The sequence below is a fragment of the Teleopsis dalmanni genome, chromosome 2 (assembly GCF_002237135.1).
Source record: "Teleopsis dalmanni isolate 2A chromosome 2, ASM223713v2, whole genome shotgun sequence".
Taxonomy (NCBI): Eukaryota; Metazoa; Arthropoda; class Insecta; order Diptera; family Diopsidae; genus Teleopsis; species Teleopsis dalmanni.
In genome coordinates, this window is record NC_051847.1 from 222,296,451 (window position 1) to 222,314,739 (window position 18,289).

The window sequence follows — 18,289 nt, forward strand, 5'->3', positions numbered from 1 at the left end:
TTTGCCATCGTTGATTTTGACTACAGATTTTGTGTATTTAGTTTCAGTTGCTGTTGCTTATGTTGCTGATGTTGCTGTAGTTATTTATTATTTTTTGAAGTTTTTTTTTTTGATTTCTTTAGGTGTTGCATGCCTCTGTGGGGTGTTACGACAAATGCGCTTGCGCACAGGCAAATTAAAAATGCGGGGAGAGCAATATCTATAAAACAAACAAAAGAAAATAATCATAGTATAGACTGAAAACTAAAAGCTAAAACTGACAATGTGCAGATACACAGCCAGCAACAACAATGAAATAATCTATGAAAGAGAAGGTGATCGAGAGTGCATAACGGCAACAGTTGTACGTTTACTTTCGTTTTCGTTTGGATGCAGTAACTTCGGTCAGGCAAAATGCATATAACCCATAACAAACAGCAGCATCAGCATCAGCATCAGCATTAGCATCAGTATCAGCATCAACGTCATAATCCTCAACAAGCTCATCATCATCATTATGAGCAACAACAATATCGTGATCAATTCCAATGTTATTAAACATAGATGCTGCTACTGCTGTTTTTGTTGTAGTAGTAGTAGTTGTTGTTGTTGTAGTTGTTAGTTAGCGGCAATAGTTAGGCAACTATGCAGCTATTGCCACCTTCGTGTTTGTTGTCAGCAACATTTTATTATGCGCTCAGTGCTCAGTACTCAGTGTTGAGCGCTCAACGCTTTTGTTTATTTGCTTGGCTAATAACATTTTATGTCAATTCATCTTTTGTATTAATTCAAACTTATAAGTCATTTCTGCTGTGCATAATTGCAACAACATTAGCAATAATATGCCACTAGCAGCAATAAAACAATAAAACAACAACAGCAGACAACAACAGTTGCCACAAATAGGGAAGTCATGGTTGCTAGCTCATGTGGACGTAGTTGGTTGTAGATGCAGATGATGCAGTTACTATATTGAAGCTGTTGCAGAGTTGTGTTGTTGCAGAGTGTTGTTGTTGGAACTGTTGCAGTTGCTGAGGTTCATGTTGCTTTATTATTGTGCACGCGTTCATTGTTTGGCATTTAATTTGTGTAATTTATTGTGGGCGTTAAATATTTAACAATCGGAAAGGCATTTATTTTGAAAAATTTGTTAATAATATTACAAAATGCTCGGCTGATATTTCATTGTTAGACCGTTTAAATTTGTACATAAATAAGTGTTGAAGCAATTAAACTTATGAACAATAAAAACAGATAACACAAGATGTGGTTATCAAAAGAAAATTCAAGGCATAGATGACATCGCTCATTTCACGAAATTTGTGCTGATGAAAATTTTTGTTTTTTTTATTAGTGAATGTTATGAGCTCCGACATAGAAAGCATTTTTACTTAAGTACAACCTGGGGTCAATGTTGTACTATTGTATGACTAACATAACATCTTCGATTATGGCGGGTAAAATATTTGGTTCCAATAACTTCTTCAACAACTCCAATATCTTATTAAATTCAATAAGTCGCCAGTGTTCAATTCTCTTAATTGGTTAAGGTAGTATTACATTTCTTCTATCCAGACAAGTTGTGTACATACTTGTTAAACAATACCTTTACTGATGGACGTAGATGACACTCCCTATTAAAGTGCGGATATATAAAAGCATGTACTTAATGCACTTAATATTATAAAATAAAAATAAAAATAAAAAAAAATATAATTGATATAATATTTGCATTTAGATGAACAATTTGTAAATATGATTTATTTTTCATTAAGTACAAATATATATTTTTATTATCATAATTCTCAGATTGAAGAATTATACAAAATCTTGAGCTTAAGATTTTATTTCAATTTTTTTCGCATGTGACAAGAGTTAAATTTTGATTGTTTTTTTTTCCAAGAAATTTTAATATGCGTAATTGACCTTATAAAGATGCAATTGTAAGAAGATGGTGGATATCAATACCACTCTTATTATTAATCGAATGTCTCATAGAAGAACGTGAAATTCTTGTGATTAACCTTCTACGTTAAAAACGTTAGAACATAATCTTGGTGAGTTTTAATAATATTTAACTAATTGAACCAAGTTTACTTTACGGATTCCCAAAATTCAACACTTAGGAAGTTTCCGTTTTTTAGTCATGTGATCAAATTCAGTTGTTCACTGTGATAGATGGTATCAGTAGTTTTTCGCTATCAATGTTTTTCAACTTAAATATATCATATTGCGAGCTCTAAAACCCAACTTTCTTTAATAGAGCTTAATAGTACATCATTTCAACGGTGTCTTTAATGAAGAAAACTAATGATTTTTAAGTTAAGAAGTACTGTGTTGTTTAATGAAAACTATAATTATAGCTACATCAATGTACTTCATACATGATTAAGAATTAACTATTGGTTTTATTTAAGTTTCAATACCTGGAATTGCGGTAGTTACAGTACAACTAAATTTTACACTTCCTTAACCTATCCCGAACTATAAAATTTTGTATAGTATATAAAAGAAAATAATGGATTTGTTTCACTTGAAAAATTCTAGTTTTGATAGTTTTAACAGTACGTTTGTAGTGTCTAGACATTAATATTAAAGATAAAGAAACTACAATTTATTGACAGAGAAATAGAAAACAATTGTATGTTTACATCGCTTGTTACGTTAGGACTGATGAATATTACTTAAGGTTTAGATTGACTCTGCTGTGTTCTTCTCTGTTTGATTATTTATAGCCAATGTTAATTGTGAGTTAATAAAATTCGTAGCAGTTAGCGCTGTTATTTTTTATCTGGATGTGCCTCATTTGATAGACACTGAAATGTCTGATAATCTACATCACTTACTGTAACACCCCTTTTTGGTCAGAGTATCACAGAAGGGCTATTGACAAATCTTAACTCCATCGCTTGATTTTCTCTAAGCAGAGCTAAGAATTACTGGGATAACCATTTATTTTGATAAAACGTTTAGATGCTGTAATCTTTTATTTAATATGCAGTAGAGTAAAGGCTTCAAAAAATTAATCGTTGCATCATTCTGCCTTCAACGTAGTCGTGTTCATAATTACTACTTTTTTAGTGAGGGGTTGTCGTGCTAAATACCTTATTGATCACCAATGTATTATAATGATTTGAATATTATTATAACTATAGTTGGTATAATTTTAAAAACAATTGTAAAGTTCCAATGCAATTTAAAGATACACATATATAATTATATAAATTATATTATGTATCTAATATACGATCAAATCTTAGTGATATTAAACATGATCATATGTGTGATATGAATAAAATATCAAAAATATTAATCGAAAAATATTTGTTTGGCTGATATTTAATTAATAACTGTTATTTTATTAGTTTAAACTTAATATTATTTATGCTTTATTTTGTAACCGTAAACGGTATTTTCCGGTGTAAAATTAATAAATTGATTGGCTGTTTGTTTGCTTACTGTAAGTTTCATTAGAAACTTTATGCCTTCATATTTTATCTCAAGCAAAAATAACGAACAAAACGTTGCTGTCGTTTAAGTCATTTGAATATGTTGAGAATAAAACGGAAGTATAAAGTATATTAATTGCTTTTAAAGCCTGTATTTTGTCAAGAATGATTATTTATTTAGTGCTAGGTGCTTTTATAATTACCTAATATTAAACTAAATTACTACTTGTCTGTCTATGATTTTGCTTCTAGATAGACTTTACATTGCTTTGACAGCTTTAGATCAAACGTGACATGTGACACAGGTCCTAATATAGGCTATGTTAATATCCAATAGGTGGTGGTAGAAACTTATTTTTGGGCTGGCAGCACATAGAGAAATAAATCAAATAGTGAATCTTTTCACAGAAGTCGTGTTTAAACAGCAAATTGTTTAAATAAATACTCAGAGGTTACTGATAAAGTAAATTGTTGTTCAAGAAATCTTACGTAACTAATTGATTGAATATTTAATCAAAAATATAATCAAAAACAAAAAAAAATATAATCAAACATATTTAATTCATATTTAGACTTAAGTCTATGGTTATAATTTGATTGATAAGCATGTAAAACTAATACTGATATGAATATACAATTGTAAATCTAAATTTTTAATAAAACATTTAAAATTTAATAACAAATTATTTTGGAACAGTAATAGCAACAACAAATATTTGATAAATATTTTGAAATTTGGCTGACCATACAACGATGTTTCAAGTATTGCCAACTACTCATCATCAGTGATCTTAAGCTATATTGCAATTTTTACTTAATCAGTTTAAATTCCGTCTATATTATGTTGGACTACAAATGTCAGGCTATTTTATTTATTTTATTTATCAGTACCAATAAATAAAGAAAACTATGTCCGCGATACAGAGCTATAACAGACATTTTAGTTTAGATTTAAGACATTTTCATTAAGTTTTTAACTGGACAAAGGTTTGCTTTCAATATAGTAATAGATTATATAGAAAATGGGGGTTACTGAATTATTCTACTGCATGATTTAAGGAACATTAAAGAGCAATTCCATTCAATTTAATATTCTGTGAAATCAGACAACAAGAATTTTGTTGATTATATTTGTATACTTGTTTTAGATGGTTCTTTTTTCATTTAAAGGGCTTGCTCTTATTATTATTTTTATTTATTCCATACTCTATTAGAAGCTTAAGGATAAAACAAATGATTTCCAACTATCTCTATTCTGCGAAATTTATCGCAGTTCGTATTAATCGTTCTTTGCCATGTTGTCGTTGGCCTGCTTCTATGCCGGGTTCCCTGAAGATTCCATGTTACTGCTGCATGCTGGATCATCATAAGGCTTACGCAGGGTATGGCCTACCCACCCATATTTTCGCCTTTGAATTTCAACGTTTCTACCCATATATAAGGGTAATTGAAAACTATCTTTTATTATTTTGAATTAAGAAGTGCTCTCTTTATCTTAATTAAGCCGAATCTTTTAAAATTATGCCCATACCGCATTTAAGACATAACTTAGTGCTGATTATTAATATATATATATTCAGCACTTTTATTTCTAGTCAGTATATAAAATTATTGAATAATATGCATGTAATATACCTATAAGTACATAGATATATATATTATATATATGCATGTAAGAGTATCAATATGAATTGACGAGTTTAAAAAGTTTGAATGGCCTTAATCGCTCTAGTTGGGCTCCCAATAAAATGCACTGTGGCATTTAGTTGCTAGTTCCACTTTATGTGCACACAATACCGTCAACGGAAGCGATTGGGTCACCGTCAATTAGTCACAAAGTCAAATCTTAAAATTGATAAAGTGAACTAAAAATTGCTATCGACATGACAAACGAGAAATGAAACAAAAAAGCTTTTATAGAAAATTGAAAATAATGAAATGGAAAGCAAAAACTAAATAATGCATTTCATAAATCAGAGAAATCGAAGATCAATAAAAGACCTTGGATGCAGATTACAATCTTTTGGATGAGATTAAAGATCGTTGCACATATTTCAACACATGCAGCTCGCGTTGATTGGTTAATGCGCGCAGGCATGCGCAGATGCGGTTAAATATTTTTAACTTAGATTTATGCGCACGCCTGTGCTGAGTCTCAGTGGTTATATCAATACGAGTACGAGTACGAGTACGAGTACAAGTATTTAGTTAAATGCAATTGCAATTTCACTGCATCTTTACAGTTGCCGATGATGTATAGTTTTTACGTTGTCATTGTTTTCATTGCCTGTACAAGTTGGGACGGCGCGCTGATGTTGTCGGTTATTCAATTGCCGCAAATTGCATCATAGACAATTGTGTGGCGACAGACATGACAATCTCATAAATTCAACAGCAACGGTTATAGCAACAGCGACAGTAATAATTTAGCTGACACTGAAGTTTGTGGCAACAATGACTCTGTCTCAGGGGATTGTGTAGTATGCGATCAGCTGTGGATCATGCAACGCAAGCTGTAATTTATGCAACAAAAGTTCGAGAAACTCTTCATCATGTACGGACGCATACAATGAAAATAAAATTGCATATGAAAATTAAGATGTAACGGCCACTGAAGAAGAGTTGAGTGCAAATGGCAATGCGCACTTAGCGCCGTTGTTGTTGGCTTTGTATCATTGCAACCGCAACAGCTGATCAGTTGCAAGATGGATTGATATCGTTTTGTATGCAATTTAATGTGTTAGCAAATGTTGCTTAAATTATTGCTTGCCACCACAAGTGGTCGTAGTATCGTTCCTGAACGACTACTTTGGCGCTTTTAGTCCATTGAGTTCAGTTTATTTACTTTCCCCTTCGTTTGCGCTATAATAGCATCTGGAATTGCTACTGCTAGTTCAGCAACTTCAGCTGTTGCCGCAATACTTTTCGCCGCTCCAATGAAAACGAAAGTAAAACTGTTTTTGTTTGCTTACCAAAAATAAAAAAAAAATAATGTTAGTTGCTTTGCATAGTTTCCTGTATTTGCTACTTTGCTAGCGTAAATAAATGCGGTTACTATTTAAGTATCTGCAAGATATTTTTATGCAAAGATGTTGCGCTACTTGTGTGTGAATGGAAAAGCATTCACATTTTTTTGTTTAATTTTTATTGCTGGTATTATTTTTTTGTATTGTTTTTTTATTAGGATTTATTCAGTTTTGGCATTTGCTATTTAATTGTAAGGTAATTTCAAATTTTCTTTGTTTTTGTTGAGGCGGTAAAGAAATTGTTTCCGTTATGCAGTTTTGTAAAACTACAAAAGATACAATTAGTAAGTAAAGAGTTTTTTATACTGGCATTGTACTTGAATTTGTTTTCATTTATATAAATTTTTATATACTCTATATAAAGTATAATTCAAATTAAGATATACAATTATGAAAATTATGATATAGTAATATATTTAATCTCGCATAAAAAAATATTGATGGCTATCATATATTGTATATAAAATAAACGAATAATGTATGAAATTTAATATGCAATTGAAATAAAAACAAAGAAACTTAATCAAATTAATAAAAATAAGAAGAAGCGGGAAACTAAGTTAAAAAAAAATCTATAACAAAATAGAAAACCAGCTTAGACAGTAGAGTACAACATAAAAAAAAATAAATCAATAACAGAAATAAGTAATATTTCAGTAAAAATAACAAATAGCTATAACAAACCAAGAAAAAATAGATGAAAAGGGAAACAAAATTTCATACGATCGGATTTCTTAAGCTATAAACACATAAAACATTTTCATACCATTATCATATCATATCATATTCATACCATTAATACCATATCATATTAGTATAACCTAATATGAGTTACAGATTTCTTCACATTCTTTCTTTAATCTATATACAGTTCATCGTAATTTCGGATACTTCTTTTGCATTCAGCCATCGATTTCAAGGTATCCTCTTATCCTCTTTTAAGCCATGTTGTTTTTGTTTAAGTATTTGTTTGAGTATAGTCGTATACTATTTCCGGATATCTTGGCCAAGCCATCTAATATGTAGTGATTTATTTGTTATAATTATTTAATTAACTTCTAATAATGTATGAAAAATGTGAGCTAAAACTGTATATAAATTTTCATATACGACTTTATATATTATATTACGATGTATGACTTTGCAATGTACGACAAAAAATTAGACCAATTATGACATATAGTGCACTTATATCAATTTGCCATAATAACATAAATATAATATAATAAAATATACGGATTAATTTTTTAAAAAATTATGTGAAGAGTCAGCTTTATAGCTGTAAACAACAGTTTTAATGAGACTCAAGTCTATATTCTATTAAATCTATTCGCAGGTCTACATATTGTCACAAGTATAGAAAAAATATTAATTCATTTGTTGGCAGTTTCAAAGTAATTTCAGTTCTAGTTTTTGTTTCAACAGAAATACTACACTCATAGACATGCACGACTAGGTGGTTTGTCCATAGAACCTTAATTATCAGTAATTGTTTGATGATTATTAATTTATAATATTACTCTGTGATTGGCTAATAGGAATTAGACTTCTGTTACCTTTTAGCAATCAGGTTAAGAGCGATATGACCCGAAATGCAAATTTAGGTTTTCAGACTTTATTCATGCCAACATCATAGAAGTTTCTAAAACAGAAATAGTTTTCATGTGGTACTTGACTTTAGTATAACATAGAGCTGGTCTATGCTGTCCCATCACAATTCCTGTGGATCATGCTGGAGATGTTTAAAAAGAATACAAACGCAAATTAAACAATTAGATATGATTTTCTGAATTGAGGAAGTACGATGTTAAGATGTAATATTACTTCATCTACCTGATCTCAAAAATTCACTTGACTCAATCGAGAAAATTTTTTTCGAAGATAAACTCTTAACCATAATTGAGTTTTCCCTGAAGATGACTATCGAAGATAGTCGAAATATCGGAAATAAAGTTTAAACGATTTTTAAATATAAATAATAAATCAGTGTCTTTTTATTTATATTTAAATTTGACCAATTAGCCCGGTAACAAATTATTATAATAATTGATGTAATAACTTTTAAAGTGAAAAATGTAGATTATATTGTCTCTTAGAAATATTTGCTACTATTTATAAACAATGCCATGTAGCGTTTGCTAAGTAGTCGATGTAACTAAACTTTTTTAAATATTGTAAAAAAATTCAATGTTAGGAAAATTTTTTTTTCAATTCTCATGTTTTCATTGTTGCCACTTGTCTTTTGGTTTGCATTCCTCTTGCCGCCTTTGTATGAAGTATCTTGCAACCGAACATTGCTTACAACTATATTTGCTTTTATTTAAATTGTTTGAACCTGGATGAACTTTTTGTTGCAAAGATGTTTTGCGCAAAAAGCTTTTCAGCCACTGATTTTGAGAAATGAACGTGGATTGCACATGTCATAAATGCCAGACTGATGACTTTATTAAAATAATGAAAACTGTAGGACTCATATTCCTTGGACGAGCGGCGTAAACTATTATCACTGATGAGGAAACTACTTTTGTATTTAACAATGCCATCAAATATTTGATATATGTGATTTAAAGGACTAAAAACTGTATTATATTAGTAATGATTTTGGTATCTAAGATATTTAATTTAAAGTTAATAACTGTAACATAGAATTGGCCAAATTCACTGAGTCAGCATTATTCTCGACATAGAACCTTTACATGAAAATATTAGAAGCAAAATAGCTTATGCGCACTAAGAATTATTGCCGGATTATTGATCGGGCACTGTAGATTGAATAATCACATATTGAAGTTAGGAATACAATCTAACTCAGACTGCAGATACTGTAGAGAAGAGAGAGGAACTACATACCATGTGCTTGGGTCTCTATACTGTCTTTTATTAAAGAAATTGGACTTGAACACTCCAATCTGACTTAGGTGCACAATAGATCTTTTAGATCGCAGTCCACGATCCCTTCTTTTCAACAATAATAATAAATTTACACTTTATGCGCAATAGATCTAATATCAAGAACAAACATCCACAAGCAGGTTGTCAAACCTGCAGTGATTAAAGCAAAGTAGGGCTAATCCATTAATTAACTACTTCAAACTAACAAGAAAATACAAAAGTTACATGACATATAAGCGATCTGTGTATTGTACCGATTACACATATATAAAATAAAATAGTGCATATAACTCATACGTTATGTTGTCCCATTATTTGGTCACATATAACTCTGCCACCTATTTTGGTAAATGTACCTATTTAATAGTGTTTAACTATTTACACTTTTCACTAATGGCACACTTTTTACTATTAATTATTATTAAAAAAAGTAAATAAAACTACACATGTCTTATAGTTGCGCCACAGTAGCTTTATCTGTGACAACATATTTGACTCTTCATACTCATCGCTGTCATTTCATATGATGGAATAAATAATAACCTCACTTCTCACTTATCTTAAATTCAAATGTAAGCAAAAGACTTAGTAATACTTAAGACAGTATAAAGTTTAATAAAATAAATATATATTAAAACAATTTTTAATACAACTGCAGCAGCTATTTAAATTAAGTCAGCAGCAGATAAGGGAAGACAAAATAAATTTGTTTTTAATATTGTTCACAGAAAAGTGTGAGCAATGCAAAAATTAAAAAAAAATCTTTATAAGGTTAATTAAGATAGAGAAAAGTATCTTAGAAAATAAATACAGCCACCAAAACCGAAATTGGTTATTAATGGCATAGTACAAATACAGCAATGAGATAATCTCTTGGAAGTAATTGACGTTTACTAATTACAATTTAATTTTGCATTGCAGAAACAATTTAAATGTGAAATACTAATTATAGTGAGATACCTTGTTTTAGTTTTTCAATGTAATTTGAATGTAATTTTTGTAAAATTGAAAAAAATAGTTACGAGTAATCTGCATAAATTTTTTTGAAATGTAACTGATACTGATTTGGTTTGAGAAAAATTATGCTCCAACTTATGACAGTTAAAATATTGCACTTAAGTTGTTGAAGTGCTGCTCTTGGATTTCAATTTATTATATTTGAAATCTAGAGATATTTACTGAAAAGATTTATGTAGAATTTTTTCAAACTCTTATCATATTTACTTAAGTTTTGAACAGTTGTTGCTACTTTTTTAACTTGATTTTTTGCGTTACTTTTTATTTGCTCAATTTTATTTGCTGAATTTAAGCAAGCTTCTTATCAAAACCAAAGCAAAACAAAAAAACAAAAAATTAAATAAAAAATAACATTCAGAAAGGAAAAATTGCCGCAACATAAATAAGACAACAATCTATTAGATACTAATGCAGTAATTGCAAGCGTCATCAGATACGAACGCCTACATGAACACATTTATATACTTATCTATGTACGTATCTTTGCCAAACATTACCAACCGAGCTAAAAAAATTATTCTTAAAGATTGCTGTTGGCAACGAGCAGAGAACATTCTTTCTTAGCTAGTTTAGTAGAAAGTTTTAGCATTTCGTTCTGCATTTGCTTTCCTTTTCTACTGAGTCAGCCAAAATATTTTTTGTAGCACCTTTGATAGACACTCGACAACTTCTGCTTCTTCTTTCTTGTAGACTTGGGCCCTAATTTGGGACTACTTAGTTGCACATATGCACATAAATTAGCAGTAACTTTATGGAGTGCTGCTCGTTCGTCTGCTGTTGCTCAAACCGTTTACCCTTAACGGTACGAATAGTTTACATACACCCGTACCAAAGATTGAAAGTCAGAGATATTGTTTGAAAAAGATTTTTTAAATTCTTTGCCAAAATACTGTAATTCTTTTGCAGTTGCATAATTGTCATGTTACGTTTAGTTGCCAGCTCCATGCTACTGCATCAGAAAAGGTGACAGTATTTTTATTTATTTCTATTCGAGGTTGAAATAGACTTTTCAATGTCAGGCATGAAATCTATTACAACAAAAAAATCAATTTTTATTTGTGTGGCAAATGGAAGCATGCCTCCTATCACACAACAGATGTAGTTTGCTCCAAATATTTTTCGATCAAAATGTTAGTGACTATTTTACAAGGATTACAAGGGTTGTGTTTGCTAAACTTCTATGTATGCGGCGGTTTCTACATACATGAGAAACTATTTAAGCCAATAAATTTAATTATAAAAATTTTGATAATTTGCCAAGCAATGTTTATGAGATACATTTGGTAAATTTTAATTAGTAAAAAATGGCAATAAAATATTACGATGGTTTTGAATGATAATTTATTACAATTTATTATAACATTTCTCAGAAAAATGTTCTGATTTTCAAATAAAAATCTACTGAAATTTTATTAATGAATATTGCAAATGCGGGAAATTTCAGATCATAGATCTCATCAGCTCATAGATCCATTTACATTATTCCCTTGTTCGGTATTCAACATATATGTTACGTGAAATAGTAATTTTAGTGTTTTGGTATTTCGTGAATTCCTTAGTTTTCAATATCTGCAGCAATGCGCCCAACACATGCGTGGTGTCAATCTATTATTTTAGGGGCTTCCTTTTTCGGGGATCTTGCCTAAATCAAGGTGCTCCCTTTAAAAAGTACTTTAAGCTTAACCAAAGGTTCAAGGTAGTTTTTTATCATCTGAGCTTCTCATACCTAACACATTTGACAAATTGGTCAATAGCTTTAAGTGGATCCTCAGGGTCGCCGGTACTAACCTAACCTAACCTATTCGTTGATTATCATTATTATTGTTAATTATTATTTTAAATCTTGTGCATTTGTATATTTATCTTATGTGAATAAAAACAAATCCTTTTATTAGATGTTATAAATGTTTTAAGACAGTTCTGGAAATATAAATTCAAATATACAAACAATATTTTACCTTTCATCATCAATTTCGTACTATCGTAGAGAAACAAAAAACTTTTGGCAAAGTTTACCAATATTACATCAATTTGGCTTAACTTGATGCATGATTCAAATTCATCCAATTGAAATTTTGGTACAAATACAAATCCTTCCAACACCACGAGGAATAATATCTATAAACTTGAAGACATGCAATATCTGTACGTAGTTGAAGTGTGTACGTGTTTTATTGAGAACTTTTGATTTGCAAAAGGAAATAAAATAAGAATAATAAAAAAAAATTAAATTAAAATTACAAATAGAAAAGTGTGTAAAAATGAAAAATAACAAAAACGGTAACCTTAAAAATAACAATAAATTACCAGGAGCACACAACGATACACATGTAGGTAACTGCTCATTTCATACTGTCACTTATGTATGACCACGACAGCTAACGTTGCACCAGTATCATTAGCAGCAACAGCAACAGCAATAACAACAATAAAAACGGTATCATCAGCAGGAGGACTAAGGTAGCAACTGATTAAATCCTTTGAAGGATACATGGTGAAAACAATAGAGAACGCAATGTTTGTTTTTGTAATGAAACAAAAGCGTAAAGTGAGATAAATTTTTTTTTTAAATACAGTATATATTTAAAATATATTTATATATTTTTGTATACTGTATGTATAAACATGTGTGTGTGTGCATTGTATATAGTCATATTAATTCAGAACTGTTGTGCCCAACTGACATCGAGCACACACTGGCAGGAAAAGCATGCAAGCCGAGAACTGAATGGTGTGTTTCTGCTGGTTTCTCATTATAAAACTGTGAGGAAAAATAAATATTTTTTTAAAAATTTAATAATTTTCTTTGCAACGTAATTAAAGTTAATAAAATTATATTCAATTTGAGAATTTCTTGCAACTATGTTACTTTCACTATCCAGCGTTTTGTCATTATGTGCAAAACACACGGCAAATGTACATATATATGGAAACGTTTAACGATGTCATATCTGCAAGTGGGTTAGAGCAACGTAATTCCTGCTGTTTTGAGACACTAAAAGCGCAGTACTTTGGTTCAGTTTGCTACAAAATAAAGTGTACACTGTACACGGTTTGCTTGAGGCAGCTAGAACGGGCTGTGGGATGGACAGTGGTAGTTGTTAATTCATTGTTTGTTACAAATATGCTGACAACAACAACAACAACAACAACAACAACAACAACAACTATAATACCTACCTACAATTTATAAAGCATTCAATATAAACTTTTCTTAAGTCCATTCTAACGTTCATCTCTTTGTGCATTTATACAACTCTTAGCATTGTGTACCTGTCTGGTTTTGCTTAAAATGTAGTAAATGTGGTAAAGTATGTCAATGCCGTTTCCGTTTCCTCTTTTTAAAATGCCATCTGCAATGCTAACACAAAAGCTTAAATAAAAGCAGACAAAGATACACGTATACTCGTGTACTAATACTATCAAACTGAACTGGTCCACCGAAGCGAAGCACTGAAGAACACTTAAATTGACACTAAAGCTGTGTTAAGGTAAATCAAGTGGTTGTGTTGGTGTTAAAACCATGCCATGTTGTACTTGTAAAAGCGCAATCGTATGTGTGTGTGAGTGTTGAAATGGAACATTGGTGAAATAGCCATCCGCAACACAGAGTAAAGTTACTTTCAACCTTCCACAAAGAGAAACTTTAAATTTGTAAGAAACTGATTATGAACATTGTGCAATGAAACGTTGGACAACAATATATATTGCATATGTATTACTGCTATAGAATAACGCAACAACAATTTCATATAGCAGGAAAAGTGACAGTCACATGCGTTGTGAACAAGTAACTTAAATTTATGAGCTGTTAAAGATATAAAACGGAAATGAAACATGTCTTTTGTACAACAAAGTAACACATACATTCACACAGCTACACTCACTCAGCAGCTGATAAGCACACAAATTAATGCAATTGTGTTTTGCTAGTCATTTCCGCTAGATAATAAAGTTAAATGATTCCCGCAGGATAAACAGGAATATTTTATTCTATGTTTACAGTTTTGTTAAGATTTTTTATTGAAATGAATTTTCATAATTTCTAAATTTTATTTAGTTTATAGTTCTCGCTTTTAAAGTCCGCTAATGCATAAACATATGCTGTGCGTTACTAGTAATACTGATTTATTAAGTAGAAACTTTTAGGCAAAAGAGATGAAGTAAGGGACTATAAAAATATGAGCTTGAAGTAATTAAGCCTTTATATAATAATTAATTATGTTGCTTTTTCCTACTGACAAGGTTAATTAGTTTTTCAGGATTAAAATTATGTGGGAATCGTACGGAAATTTTTATTTAATCGGTCACTGTTATGTGAATATTTTTGAGGTAGCAATTTTGGTGGTTTGTGATATATTTAACGAATTATTCTGTATACTAAGATTTTTAAAGTTTCATAATATAAAATTACTTTGGAACTATAAAAATGCTTTAATTTTAAATAGATATTACTAATACATAACCTCAATATCATATGTTTTTTATAAGTGTATCGTAAGGTTTTTCTTCTGAAACGATAGCACTTCCTACTTTTTTTAGATATTTAAGAGGAAATTTATTAGTTTGCACTTATAAGTCCTCATAAAATATTTCGAACTACCGAAAGGCGTAAAGTACTTAAGAATCTGATTTCTTAAACGTGCCTTGTAAAAAAATCCTTGAAATTAATTTGAAAGACAATCAGGATTATTGTCTTCAATAATAATAATTGCATAAGACATCCACTAAGACATCCATGTGTATAGTACTTAAGAACCTGATTTTTCAACGTGCATTGTAAATAAATCTGTCAAATTATTTGGATGACAATAATACTGATTGTATACGACATCCTTATAAGCATTTAACGTTAATAGCATTTAAATTGTAATATATAAGTGTTATGAATATGAGTGTAGTTTAAGAGGTCATTATATTCTCTTGGCAGACAATCGAAGTCAGTTATCTTATTTTTGTTCTTAGATAAAATAAACAGATGATAAGTGTTTATACAAGAGAACAATTATTAGTTTTATAAAAAAAAATTTTTTTAAATTCCATTTAAAATAAAATGGCAGTTTGGAATAAAAGAGTATTTTATTATAAAATATCAAAAAATTATATATATAAAAATAATTTTAGAAAATAAATTTGTCTTTTCAATATTGAAAATAACTTTATATTAATATAGCAGGGTTACTGATAATTTATATGAATTAAATTTAAAATTCAGTGTTTTTGTTTATTTTATTAGAACATAAGAATTACCCTAAATAGCCTAACTTTTGCTATTTTCTGTTTATTTTGTAAATTATGTTAAAGATTTTATAAATTATTTATTTTGATTTGGAATGTTCATTTTGGCGAAAAAACTAAATTCTTGATATAAACTATTGTTTTCAATACACATATGTGTATGCAGTAACATATTTTTTTTTAATCAGCATCACAGTAGATATTGCTGGAATTTCCACTAGGAAAAGTCAAATATCAAAATAATATATTTATGAATTCTAGTAAAAAGCAAATTTTTTATCGAATAGTAATGAATTGCAATACCAAAATTTTTTTTTATTATTTTCAATGAATTTAATTTTTGACTGATCAAACAGCTGTTTTGAGTATTGCCAAATACGCATCTTCAGAGGTGATTGATATCTTTAAATTTGGTTTTCTAACAAAATATCTGATTTTATTTTATTATGTTTAAAGTATTTTTACTATTTAAAGATTATTTAAAATATTCTTGTTCTTAAATTTTATTTTTCATTTTAAATTATAAACTACCAATTTAATTTATATGTTTATATTAAATTATAAGTTTATACTAAATTTTATTTAAAATATTTCCTTTAAATTGTGAAATTTTTCTTAAACCAATAATTTCAAATGCAGTTAGCTCCGAAGTGCACGTGGTTACTTTGTCATAATGTACGTTTAAACATAAATAAACACTAAACACAAATATAATCAAAGAAATTAATAGAAGCAGAACATAGTGACTGCATTAATCTACAAATGCAACAACAAACACACATCAACACATCAACACAACATAAAACGAAACAAAATGATTCGTCTTTTACGTAGCCGACGATGTTCTAAAGCAATGCAGCGCAGCAGCAGACAGATAAAACAGCACAACGCGAAATAGCAAGGCACATAGCATAGTGTAGAATTGAACAGAGCAAAGTAAAGTAAAATGAAGCAGAATTGAGCAGCGCTGTGAGAAAGGCAGCACAGTAAAGCGTCACTAAATTCTGCGAGCTGCGATTGCGTCTCTGTTATCATGCGCCGCGCCGCATAAAATCATATCGTTTATGTATTGGCCTGTACCGAAATTCTACTAACACAACGATAACGACGCTTAGCCGTAACACAGACGAGTATAAAAGGGTCTGCAGCACACAAATTAATATCACAAATATTTTAAACGTGCTGCGGCAATACACGTTGATTTGCCTTCACTTGGTCAACATCGTGCAATAGTTTCGACAAAAGGACGTTAAATTCAAAAGTTCTTTCTAATAAAAAATCAAAATAAAAATTAAACTCAAAATAAAATTCACAAGTGAATTTAGACTTTAACGACTAAATTATCGGTGAGTTTTGTAGGTGCTGAACACAAAATAATTTAAGTTTTAATTATTTTTTTTTGGCAAAATATAAAACAAAAAGAAATTAACATAAATTTATAAAACTTACTCCGAAGTAAGGATGTTGCATTGTTATTTGGAACAGTATAAACTCCGTTAAGGATATGAAATTGTCACCGCTGCTATTTTAGTAACTTAAGCAGTGATTTGTGCGAGTTACGAGTCCTGTGAACAGTGAGTGTCTTCTGTGCATTCATGCGTTTCCTCCGTGCAAACGCATTAAATTGGAATTAAGTAGAGCAAGTGCATCTGCAAGTGCAAAATCCATTAAAAGTAATTTTGAGTTTACTTTTGAGAAAGTAAGTTATTGTGCATTCCACATTCCAACTAACATAAAACACTCGTATAAAGAAAATGTGTTTCCACATGAAAATGCGGTTGTAGTAAAATTTCAAATTTTATTACACCTCCTATGAACATAAAAGCCAAAAACATAGGAGCATACGGGCATACGGGCATACCTTGAAAATAGCGAAAGACACAATTAAGCGCATAAACAAATATATAAAATATTCAATAAAAGATACATTTGTATCTACGATTTTTTTTTTTGGTTTTTTATGTGTACAAATGGGTAAAGTGTGTTTTCATTGTAGTTCGCCTGGAGCAAGTGCATCAGGCATTTTACGCTTGAAAAGCTTTTGGAATGTCAAATTGTCTTCACTGAACATTGAAAACTAAAATAGCACCTTGGAGCACTTTTCGCATAAATTAAATTATATCTTTTTTGCGGTTTCTTAAGCGTTCCATTGTTAGTTTAATTGTGTTTAGTTGTTTGTGAGTGGTTATGTGTGTGTGTGCGTTTGTGTCTCTTAATTTGCAAGTTTATTATCAGCAAAGTTGCTCTTGACGAACAATAAATAAATTTTGTTGAAAATTAAACTTATTTAAACATTTGGAACATTTGTAATTGACAATGAGTCTTAATTTGTTTTGTGAGCTTATCATCGCTGCATATTGCTCTTCTTCTTATTGTAGACTTTTCAATTTAAGATAAACTTCAAATAGTTACTCATACGTCAAGGTGCACAAATGCTGCAGTAAACAATGAAATTAAAATTTTTTCGCAGAAAAGATAAATTTTATATACAGAAATTTAAAATATATATATTTATATTTATTATATGTATTTAACAAATAATCACATAAGAACAAATAATCACATAAGAACATATAATCACATAATATGATATGTAAGCATTTTAACTTACCCGTTCGTTTATTTATTATTATTCTGCACTTATTTTCTTAAGAACTGATCGTTTTTGATATTTTATAGTTCTTATAA

General features: G+C 29.8%; 2 protein-coding genes across 2 annotated transcripts in view; both read left to right on the top strand.

Annotated features, from left to right (window-relative positions):
• The first annotated feature begins 1,429 nt into the window (after nucleotides 1–1,429).
• LOC119676810 (collagen alpha chain CG42342) overlaps nucleotides 1,430–18,289 on the top strand; it is a 54,735-nt gene continuing 37,875 nt past the window's right edge. The window contains exon 1 of the mRNA XM_038088068.1: nucleotides 1,430–1,436. Within this exon, the coding sequence (XP_037943996.1) occupies nucleotides 1,430–1,436 (7 nt within the window). The remainder of the gene's footprint in view (nucleotides 1,437–18,289) is intronic.
• The window catches only part of LOC119685276 (calexcitin-1-like), a 107,672-nt gene continuing 106,161 nt past the window's right edge, over nucleotides 16,779–18,289 (top strand). Inside the window, exon 1 of the mRNA XM_038099516.1 lies at nucleotides 16,779–16,947. The gene's annotated coding sequence lies outside the window, so the exon portion shown is untranslated. The remainder of the gene's footprint in view (nucleotides 16,948–18,289) is intronic.